We start from the raw sequence: 12,040 nt of genomic DNA, 5'->3' as shown, positions 1-12,040 counted from the left end.
GTGCCGCTGAGTGCAGCGCCGCAAGCGGACGTTGTGTGTGCGCTCCCTCTTCGAGACAATCTCATGCCAAGTTCAAGCGCGGACATCGAACTTGCATCACTACGAAATTATCCCTTCGGCGTGCATGAAATTTATATCTTCAATTAACATTACTCTCAATTATAATTATAAAGAGCCTCAAGTCGCGGTTCTCATTCTGTGATCATCCAAAACCGACTAAAAATAGGTTAGCGTTTGTGTTATAAGCGTTTTGGAAGCGGTAATAAAAGTGTGAGTAACAAAGTATTGTGGCAATTGAGGACTTGATGTGGGCGAGCGTGGGGGTGGTGTGATGGCAGCGAAGCTGGTGGCGGACGCGGAGTAGCTGAGTGGCGGAGTGGCAGCCCTAGCAGCCCCAGTACCATCGCTGCCGACCGTTGCCATGCATGCACATCAGGTACGTCATCCTGTGGCGTCCCTCACTCCTCAGCTTACTTGTAAAATTAATTAAATTTGTATGAGCGATGCGATCAACTTTCAGTTTTATTTCAACAGATGCGAGTTTGTGTTGTGCTTAGCCGCGCTCCCCCCTTGCCTCCTGCAACAGCCGCTTTATGTCCTTTTATTATTTTTATTTTTCTTATTAGGATGAGTAAAGCGTAGTACTTTAAAATTTCCCTTAATTATCGGTATCTTGCGATGAGGTTTTGGTTTTTCTGTTTCGTACCTTCTAAAGAAAAAGATCAATTAATTTTAAGTAGGTGCCTACTTTTCATTCTTGATAAAAGAATTTAAATTCTGTTTGCTAAATTGAGCATCGAACATACGAAATAAGCTTATTCGTGAAGTTTTATTTTAATGAGGAAAAGAAAAGTTCGAATGTAATCTCCTTATGTTGAAAGGACTGTTTTGTTTTCTTTCTTACTTAGCTTCAAGATGTCTTCGATCCAATGTTCAATACAATGGTACATTACACTAAAATAAAATTTCCATAAACAATAAAAAAAACTTCTTGATCATATCTTTAAACTTTCTACGTTGAATACGGTTTTAACATAAGACAAGAAAATAGGCGCCCACTAAGCTCCCTTTCAATACAACAGATCGTTATGTGTCACCGTTAAATCGTGTACATCGCCGGTTTGATATTTACCCCGACAATTCGTGAAGATTCGACAAATTGCATATCAAACAAATTAATTAATAAACGATGTGTTTGTCAACACTTTATAGAGGACACTTCACACTGTCATATTCTGTGCAGCCAATAAAGAATCGCGGAATGATTTAACGGGCACAGATGACAATACTAGCATTGCAAACTGAAATATTATTTAACACGTCAATTAAAAATGACGGTATGCAATTTAGGTTGTCCCTTCAACTTAGGCATATAACAAATGCGCGATGTACACGATTCGTCGGCAACATACGAAAAGTGGTGTTAGTCGGGCTTGCGTGTTTACATGCACCATCCAGCACGCGTGGGCGAGCCGGTCGCCACAGAACTCCGCTACACCCGCGCCCTCCAACGACAATGTCGCTTGCATTACCGGCAACATACCTAAACTATTTATTGACATCAAGACTTTGATCAAGATTTACATTTGGCACAGCCCTACGCGATCGCTTTTCTATAATAATATATTTAATCTGTGTAAGAAATCTACACTAAGGGATTGCTTGGCTTCTTAAGTAACCATCACGTTTACTTACGCTGCGTCGACTTGTTCCAATACAGTTGATTAGATCTTTCCGTGGTTTAATAACGAACATATAAAAAAAATGCGAATTGCAGCGATAACAGAAAGTGACAAAACATAACCGTTGAGGTCACCTTGCTACGTCTTCAGGTTTCATTCACCAAGTAAAGCAGGGCGAAAATATTGTGGACATTTTATACATAACCTCATAACCACATTTTGATGATATACACGGAATTTTACCCCAGAACTACACTGCGCTGACTGTATCAATCCATACTGTGTTCTCTTACGTTTCCTATGAAAAAAATAGTGACAACAATAATAAAATAACTGTCACAGTGGTATTCTACGCTTATAATGAGTCATAAAAATAGTTTACAGTCTTTAATAATTTAGTTATTATCGTTAAACATACGTAAATTAATACGATTTAATTCAAAAATAATATAATTTTTAAAGCTACTCCGATGATTACAGACTGTGAAAAAAAACATGTCATCTTCCGTAACGGATAAAGAGATGTGTCACAGTTTTAGTGAATATATGTACAGTCAGCTGCATAAATATTTAGAAATATTATAAACTTTTAACATATTTTAGTTAATTATTCGGTTTTTTTTTTTAAATTTTATTTTATATCATAGATTTAAGAGTTTATGTATTATAAGTATATATATGTATAAGGATGTAAATAATTAATAAACTTTTATATGCATTCAGTATCAAAAATATGTATGTAGGCCAGCTTTCGTATTCTTCCGATAATGATGACATGTTATTGATGTATTTTTGCATTAGTATTTTTGAAACCAAAGACCTATAGAAGTTTCTAAAGTTTTGTAAATGCTTACAAATTTATGTAGCTGACTGTACATAGTTGATACCACATAATATTACAAATGTAAAATTGGACGGATGTTTGTTTAATATTAACCACGGAACTTGAGAACGGAATTTGGAATAGAGATGACATGCCTTAAATAGCGCATAATTAGTTTTTTTAGTTCTAATCGGATGGAGACAGGAGTTATATCTAGATTATTAAATAAATAATATGTACTAAGATTCTGCGAGCGGCGCCAATTGATCTTTCGACCTCCGAGATAAGTAAATCATAGAGCGCATAGCTTGGACGTGTTCAGTGGCTCGGAATTGAAGTGTGTTCGCTATTGTATTTGCAATTATAATTTGTCTTAGACTATGTTAGGCGCCTGTTTTATACACAACATGAACAAATTAAAATAATTAATAACGACGTAACGTGATGAGCATTCCAACTAAGAAAACGGGGCATTAACAATTCATACTTATATAAAAACTGCCCTAAGTTTGGTTAGGTTTAGTTTAGGTACCTAGGCCTTACACTACATAGAATTTCTTCTATCTTGCTATGTGACATGTCTTATTAAATACCTGGCTATATAAAAAGATATTTCTAAAGCAACTATAGTGATTATTTATGAAAACAAATAAATTATCGGTATTTATTTGTAAAATCCAATAGTTTTACATCACGAATCTTTGCATTGTTGTTTTTAATGCAAGATGCAGATTACGAATGTCTTGGAAACTTAACTTAAATTTTTTTTATTAGTAGCCTATGTGTACTTCCAAGTTCTAAATCTATGCAAAATTTTAAGGAGATTCATACAACCGTTCTGCAGATACCATCTAATCGAACATATGCATTTATAATATTAGTAAGATTTTATTTGGTCGGATTTTATTTGAGCACCCACTAATTTTTTTAATCGTTACTTTAAATGGTTGTGCTATATTTGGATGCTATAAGCTGCATAATTAGCTATTGTTCTTTGTATCTTAGAGTATGGATTGTCCTTCGCTCGGCGCCCTCTTGCCGCGCCCTCCTAAGGGCTAGTACACACTGGAAACTTTATCACATGCAATAGAAGGTCGACAAAAACTTTTTTCTTCTTAACTACATACATATATAAAATTAAAAAATTACTATTAGTTTTTTTTAATTTTAAGGTTTCAGTAACTATTTGAAAATTAATATTCCTTGTTAAGGTCTAAGTTTGTGATAAGATTACTACAATAATCGAATACCGGAATGTGAATCAACAACCACTGAGCTATTGGCGTTTCAGAAAATTTCAAAACATCGTAATTCCAACCATTTTTTAATGTTTAGTTTATCTAGCATCAGCGACCTAAATACAGACTTGAACTGCATTTTTTTAATTAAAAACACTGACCTGCGATGACATTGTTGCGCTAGTGTGTCCGCACCCTATCACTATTGCCACCACAATCCTGAGCTAGTCGCCCTCTTAACAATTTATTTACTCTCTTAGCAATCTCGATAAGGTTTTTAACGATCGATACTGACGACATAGATTTATTTTCCACTTGATGTTACTCGCGAATTCGTCTGCATGGAATTAAAAAAATATCCTTTGTTATTCCAGCATACATCACCTACCTTCCAGTAAATGTACCGCCAAAATCGGTCCAGCAGTTTCGGAGATTAAATAAAAATTAAAAAAGAAATTAGTGTTTCGTTAAATACTTTAGTACTGATTAATACTTTATGTGTAAGAAAGTTGTTACAATTTTATTTCGATATTACACGCAGACACTCCATTTTTAATAACTCAACATTTATATATAGTTTTTTTGACATACTAAGCGATGTTTGGTGGTTACTTAGCGAGCCTTTGATGGATATTTCGCGTGAAACATGCTAGCTGTGGGTTTCCACTGCTGAAACATCTGTACAAAAACATGTGTCTGTTTTTCTTCAAGTATAGAGTTTATCAGTAAGGGTTAATAATTTACTTAAAAATACTTTTAACGTTATCCCATAAATACGAAAAGCAACGTTATACAATTATATACCAAAGTCCCTATATACTTGTATGTATATAATCGTGAATTATTTACACACTTTGATTAAAAAAAGAGTTCCAATGTAATGGAATTCTCCCAGGGAAGCTCTACATTCCTTTCTTCAATTTAACGTACGCAATAACAAAGGTTACTCCAATATTTACCAACATAGTAACAATAAGGTTTATTTTGTTGTTATCAAACTGTTTGTTACATTTTAATGTCAATTACAAATACATCAGTTTATTACTTTTTATAACAAAGAGTTTTTTTTTTGTGGCTATTCGTATTTTTGGAGCAGAAATTCTTAACACAAATGCTGTCTTAATAAAATTATTAGCGAAGAGCTTCGACCAACATCTCAAGAAGCTCTCGCTACACAGTTGGATTAAGGGCCCGAAACAAAACGCAGTTATCCTAGAAACCGCGCGCATCGTGAGAAGGTTCCTGTCTCTGCAGCCCTCACCACTGGTTGTTTGAGTCATGGAATTCCGCAGCCGGTGGTGTTCTGTTTTTAATATATGTCGAACATCGTGGTGATCTTTGAGAGAGGCTTATGCCCAGCAGTGGGCGTCTTATGGTTGAAACGAACGACGTCTACGACGATTGATTAGATGGATAGATGTTTGTTTGAAGGTTCTAATTTGGTATACATATAGAACATAGTCGTCACTTTCATCCTTTTGTAGTCGAGTTTAGTAGAATCCTTGTCACTTGGCTACGGAGTTACAGAAAAGTCTGTCCAAAATTTTAGTCTCTTTGTCCAGTGATTTGGGCTGTGCGTTGATTTACCAGATACTACCTGACGTCAGCGACTCCATCCGTGCGGAATTAAAAAAACCTAATTAGTAGCATATCTCTTCTTCCAAAATATCTTCTACATTTGTGCCGAATTTCGTCAAGATTCATTGAATCGTTCCGGAGATACCTTCTATCAACATCCATCCATCCATCTCAACTTTCGCATTTATAATATTAGTAAGAAGAAAGATTCATTCGTTTATTTTAGACTTGCAAAGGTAGAACTCTTTGAGTAATAATTGCATATTTGGGTACGTAGTACTGTTGGCTGGTTATTTTTGCAATGCGCTCTCCGATATTCTAAAGAGGGATGCTAAAATAAGTATTATTTCTCGTTATTTTCCACTGAAGCTTGCCAATTTATGCAATCTCTTTTGTGACTAGATTCGCTGTCAGTAAGCAGATTATTAAAATACGTCTACGATGTATTTTATAATAGAGCGGAAATATATTTCATTATAATTAAGTACGGTATTGCTTTCCTGTCGCAGAGGAATACACGCGTACTCCCAAAGCATTCTTACTTAGATTAAAAATAAATTAGGATACGTCTTTTCTACCTAACTATATGTATACTACAGTCAAAACATAGCCTGTTCTCACTTTTAATATGTTTATTAATATTAAAATATCGCATACAATACAGTATAGAATTGAAGTTTAAGTAATGAAAATAAATAAAATGAAAATTCAAAAGGAAATCAGGTCTCAGCTGATTGCGGGAAAAATCAACGCCATCTATCGGTACCTTGTCGATTCCATCTTGTTGAGAGTAATGAAAATTGTCAACAGATGTCGCCCTCCGTTAATATTCGTAACGTTTGCGTGTTTAGCCTTTTGTAAAGTGGATTCGCCAATAATGTCCTCGTCCTTTATACTGCTATCCATTCCAATTATAGATATTTAAAGTAAAAGAGAAATAAATACACACAAGTGTACAAACATTCATTTATGTTTATATTATTTAATTAATCTAAACGTAAGTTTTTGAAACAGAGTACCTACACAATACTTTTAAATGTTACTTTACCAATGATAGCATTTCCACTAACATTTTCCGGAATCCAGCCCGTCTATTGTTGAAAACAATAAGATCTATTGAGTGGTTTTGAGCTTATCACGTTCAAACAGACGCGGACGGAGTCCCCTTGTTTTGAATCATAAAGTTTAAGAGTTTAAACGTGCTAATCTCACAAACTGCAAATCGGATTAGAAAAAATCTTTTTGCTGGGGATAGTCTAATTATTTAGGAATTATGTAGGGTACACATTACGCTAAAAATTTAAGGAGCTAAGCAGAATGAGACTTATCAAGTGTGTGTAACTCACGTTTCACGTAAGTAACTAGCGTTTGCCCGCGACTTCGTCAGCAGAATTAAAAATTAGTATAAGTAGCTCCCGCATACATCAGTTAACTTCCAGTCAAAGACTCCTCAAAATCGGTGTAGCCGTTTCCAAGAATTTTAAAATTGGTTTTATAAGCACCGCAAATACATAACGTTCGCGAAATATGATTTTTTTACGTTGCTATCAGTCACTCCAATGCTATTCTGCTATGCTGTTGTAGATATATTATAGTCTTTAATCTGCCTGCCTTTGACTCGTAACTTAAAGGTGTAGACAGACTAGAGACTTAGGTCGTAGCCGGACTAGCAATAGGTGTAGTTGTTATAATTAAGCTAATATACGAAATTCTTGCATGATGAATCGAGTGTGTCAGAGTCATTACGCGGCGTTAACATATGACTCACGCTGCGCCCTCTGTCGGGGGCGAGGGTCGGCACGATTACACGCTTGTTGCCTCTCGACGGCTTTGGTTGCGACTTTAATCGATATGCAGGAATACATGCGAATATACAGTAAGTTTCCACTGTCCTAACCTCTACGATGAAGTATTATTAAATATATAAAAATTTTAAGGAGAAATTCCGATATATCTCGCGGGTAACAGACGGTTATATTATATTAAACGATCCTTAGCACACCTACAATTCTACCGGATGTTTTTTCTTTAAATAAATATTGAATCAAATCGTGCTGCAAGAAATACTGCAATTTTAACTTGCAAAGCTCATTTCATGTACAAACATCCTGTAGCAGTTTTACGCTAAAGGTTTTTTACAAATCGTAGTCCGTGCTATTACTCTTGTTTACTTTAAATTAGAAACGACTGAGCTTGAATTTTTTCCGGAAAATCTATTAAGTATTCGTGTTTGCAAAAAAGTTGAAGTTCAAAGTACCAAATGATTAATAAACATCTATATAAAATGACGCTATAAGATTTGTTCGCCGAATTAATTAGGTTTTTATTTTATGGAAAATTTCGATTTCTTTATACATTTGAATAGATTTGCTGTGATCCGGCACGACAATGTATGTTGAACTGTTATATATTACATAATGTACTCTGCTTACATTTTATAATCAAAGCATTGTCTCTTTATCATTATTCCACGCTATATGGCGTCAGCATAACAAGTTTTTGCACTCCAGTCGTCAATACCCCATTAATAATGTCGTACTTCATGCAATACATCCATCTCTTCCAGACCAACCGATGTACCTCATTCGTCTTTAAGAAACAAATAAAAAAACTTAACACTTTCAATACCCACCGATTCATTTTAAAAACTTTAATACAAAAAAATCATTGTAGCATTGAATGTGTTAAAATGTGCTATAAAGATACAATATGATTATGACCTTCATAGTCGTTTAAATAGTTTGGCCTACATTTTGTTCTTACTCTCAAGAATCTGATTGTTACGTATACAGTCGATTTAAATCTTTGTCATATCAAAACGAGTAAAATACGCTTCTTTAGTCAAAATTATATTAAAACAATGATAAAAATATGTTTCAAACGGTAATATTAGTACCAGAGACCCTTGGTCCGAGACACTGTTGTAGCTCTTAGTATCGATTTAGTATTAGAACTTGAACTCCTTCTTCCTGTACTTCATCTTCTCTATTTTAGTTAGGTAAGTCTCCTGTAACCTTTTAACTTCGAGATGCCAATGGGCAGCGATATTTGCGAGATTGGATGGTACAATAAATTACTTAAATTATAAAAAAAATAACACACTAGGCTACTAGGATTTACCTATAAAAATGGCATAAGTTGGTTATAATAGCAAAGGCATGGTTAGATATACATATAGTAACTGTTTATACAAGTAACGACTATTCGTTATCCACCTATCTTCCTCCTTAAGTTAATCAATATTGTAATCGTTCATAGCTTCTTATGGTTTTGTCAGTTTATTAACTAGTTGCACCTTTACTTACCGCAGCTAAGTAAAGCTAAGTTTGAAACCGATTGAGGTAAGTTGGAGCCAAGTTTAAACAACTTTATATTGAAAGCAAACAACCAGGGGCGGAATTGCAATTTTATTTTTTGCATTTAACCTCACAGTAGCTCAACGGCTTCGCTTTGCTTTTGAAGAACTTGAAAAGTTATTTAATTTATGATATTTCTTTTTGCTCAATCACATTTCTTTACCCATAAAGATGAAATACCTATAAAGATATACAGGATGTTTTAAATTTCAATTATACGATACTATATAGTTATATAAAGGGGGATTTTTTTATATTACATGTTACTTTAAGGAGAAAAGGTAAATTGGTAAGCCTTAAGGCTAGGTCAAAGTATATCTCGAGGGTTTTCTTTGACGGGTTTATTCAGCAGGTTACATTGTTTTTGTTATTTGACAATGACAGATGATGTTTACATTCCAGATGGCGTTAGTAGAGGAGGCGGGTTCCGAGGACCCGGAAGTGCTGCTCAACGAGTGGCTCGGCGAACTCAGCGCCCTCACAGCGGTCAGTGTAATATTAATATAATAAAATCTACTCATTCGATAAAGAGAATTCATCTGCAATAAAGTTTCTTAAAAATAATTTCGTTAAATGATTCGGAATAATTTTTGTAATCTTACTAATAATATTAATTGAAAAGTTTGGATGTATGAATGTTTTAAAATAACTTAAGAACAGCTGAATGGATTTTAATGAGATTTGAAAAAGAGATAAATAACAGGATTATTTATGTTAGTCCCGGAATCAGTACTTGTTTCGGCAGTACATATCCAAAAATTGGAATGACACAGAGAAGATTAGCATGGCGACACGCAAAATCGTGTAGCTTTCCACATTTTTATGTTCCGGTGCGTTCCTTTGGAGATCCCGGGACCCTCGCAGTCGCATTTGAGGTTGGCCACCGACGGGGTTTTAGTGAGGAACAATCTCACATAACTCGTCTTTCCCCCAAAAGGCAGGGTATCTTACGAAGATTTTCTCCCGATATAAAAAAAGTCCAAGAATCAATCTTCGAGAAGAGTCCAACTACGTATTTAAAACTATCATATTCACGGTTTAAAATTAGTATAAAAGGATAATATCATCAGAGTCCAATAGCTTAATATACTTTATATCAGTTTGCACTCGATTGACCGGATATTCCACGTAAAGTTATCTAAAAATGCTCAAAGTTAGAAACTAAATAATTGAGTGTCGCCCTCTGTCGGTTAAACGTAGCAGCCAGCATTATACTAGTTTCACACGAGGGTAGAACAATTGGTTGAACGCATAACTCCGAGACAGAGCCACCTAGAAAGTTAAACTATATCGTTAAAATAGTGTAGTGTAGAATAGTTTTGTCTAGGAGGAGGGGCGTTATCGCAGTTCAAACAATTGTAGTACTGCTTTGTCTATTGTTCTGTCCTCGTGTGACCCTAGCCTTAACTCCGTCCACTCGCATACTAATAATGTTCCCGTTTATTTATAAGGTTTCCGAATATAGACCAGACTGTACTGTAATTAAATTTGCGGTGCAAAGTTCCGAGTGGCATCGAACACGGCTAACCTACCATCATTAGAACAGACATAGACTGCACGTTACCAAGTCTTCTTAAACTCTGTTTCCACTGGCAAAAAACTTATACCTAATATCTAACTAATTTATTTATATATATAATTCTTCTGTGAGTGTGTATGTCACTGAACTTCTCTCAAACGACTGGACCGATTTTGATGAAATTTTTTGTGTGTTCAAGGGGATCTGGGAATGGTTTAGATTCACAATTTTCATCAAATATTAACTTCATATTAATTTATTCAAATTAAAGACGTGTAGACAGGACAACGTCTGTCGGGTCCGCTAGTTTATATGCACGAATGTTAGTAGAATGTGGAATATATACAGATACACGTACTACTAATAAAGTTTTTTTTATAATTCCGCACGGACGAAGACCCGGACCACAACTAGTGATATGCGAAAGCTTAGATGGATGAATGTTTTTTATTAAGTATCCCCAGAACAGTAAAACGGATATCGGTGTAGCATCATAGATGTAGAACATAGTCTGGAAGAATACTTAGGCTAATTAAGTTTTTTTTTTAATTTAGCACGGACGGAGTTGCGTGTTAAATATAGTGCATGAATAAATTAAAATTGAAGTGTCAATAGCATGGACAGTGCGCGGTTAGATACGATTGTAGAGGCGAGGCACATCGCTTAAGCATACATCCGATTTCCGTATCAGGCCAGCTCTTATTAGAGTGCAGATAAAACAAAAAAACCGGCATCCGTCCGTCCGTACGTATCGTATAATCACTACGCATAACATCTGCGTACGCTTCCATAGTGCCTCATACACACATCTTGTATTTTTTTCGACGACTTTTTCTGTATGTGAAATCTTTAACAGCTGTGTCTCGGCACGTTGCGCCCAAAAAACTCGTTCAGATCGACCAATGACGCGCCTCTCTCACAATCATCTGCCGTCCTTTTCATTATAAGTGTTTGATTTTTTTTTACCTTACTACTTGTGATGAATTTTAAACTTGATTTTCGAAAAAAAATTACAACAGGGACATTTCGGTCATGTGAGATGAATTTATTCACCTTCATTTTATTATACTTCATTTTGTTTATTTTCTAATTGACGTCAGAATTTGAATTTTGTCATTGACAGAATTAACAAAATTAAACAAAACATAAATGATTAAAAATCAAGATTAAATAAGAATTAAAAAGAAAGAAATTAACAATATTTCTTACTGGCCAGTATACCGAATCAAAGAGTTTGAAAGTCTGTTACCTAAAAAAAACATGGTGACCAGTGATAGTTGTTTATGCACAAATCTTATATGCAACACATGTGCATTATGATCGAATGTGTATTGCGGGTCAACAAACGAATTATTCGTCTCACTGGCGACGCTCGTACACAGCCGCATAAAAGCTGACCACAGCGAAGCTATTTGATTTGAAACTGGAAAGAGAACTTTTCAACAAGCTTACTATGCGAAACCCGATTTAATATGAAGCAATATCTTTCGCAGCGCTTTACATAGCTTGCGATATATTTTCGCGACTGAATGGTTGATGTCTCATACTGCCACGAAAGCGAACAAAAACCGAAACTTGTCTCGATCTACAAATGCGGATGTCACCGGTCGCTTCACTATTTCAGCGTTTTCAGGTGTCCGATCGCTCGTTTGCCTTATGATATTAAAAAAAACATACAATTTACAGTAAACAAAATATAACATAGAAGACATTCTGTTTCGTTTTAGCTTTGCTTTGTTGTTTTGTGCGTAACTGTAGTTTCCGATTGCAGGGATTCTTGTATTAATTAATGCTATCCCTTTCATTCTCTTTGACAAACAGAGACAACTACACAATTGTCACGC

The 12,040-nt window shown here is 35.1% G+C and overlaps 1 protein-coding gene across 1 annotated transcript in view; it reads left to right on the top strand.

The window, feature by feature from the left end:
* The first annotated feature begins 18 nt into the window (after positions 1 to 18).
* Positions 19 to 12,040, top strand: part of pico (ras-associated and pleckstrin homology domains-containing protein pico) — a 29,059-nt gene continuing 17,037 nt past the window's right edge. The window contains exons 1-2 of the mRNA XM_013324004.1: positions 19 to 436; positions 9,080 to 9,163. Of these exons, the coding sequence (XP_013179458.1) occupies positions 422 to 436; positions 9,080 to 9,163 (99 nt within the window). The 5' untranslated portion in view covers positions 19 to 421. The remainder of the gene's footprint in view (positions 437 to 9,079; positions 9,164 to 12,040) is intronic.

Source organism: Papilio xuthus, unplaced genomic scaffold (genome assembly GCF_000836235.2).
Source record: "Papilio xuthus unplaced genomic scaffold, Pxut_1.1 DF825017.1, whole genome shotgun sequence".
Taxonomy (NCBI): domain Eukaryota; kingdom Metazoa; phylum Arthropoda; class Insecta; order Lepidoptera; family Papilionidae; genus Papilio; species Papilio xuthus.
The sequence above is the reverse complement of the archived record's forward strand: the minus strand, read 5'-3'. Positions and strand labels throughout refer to the sequence as shown.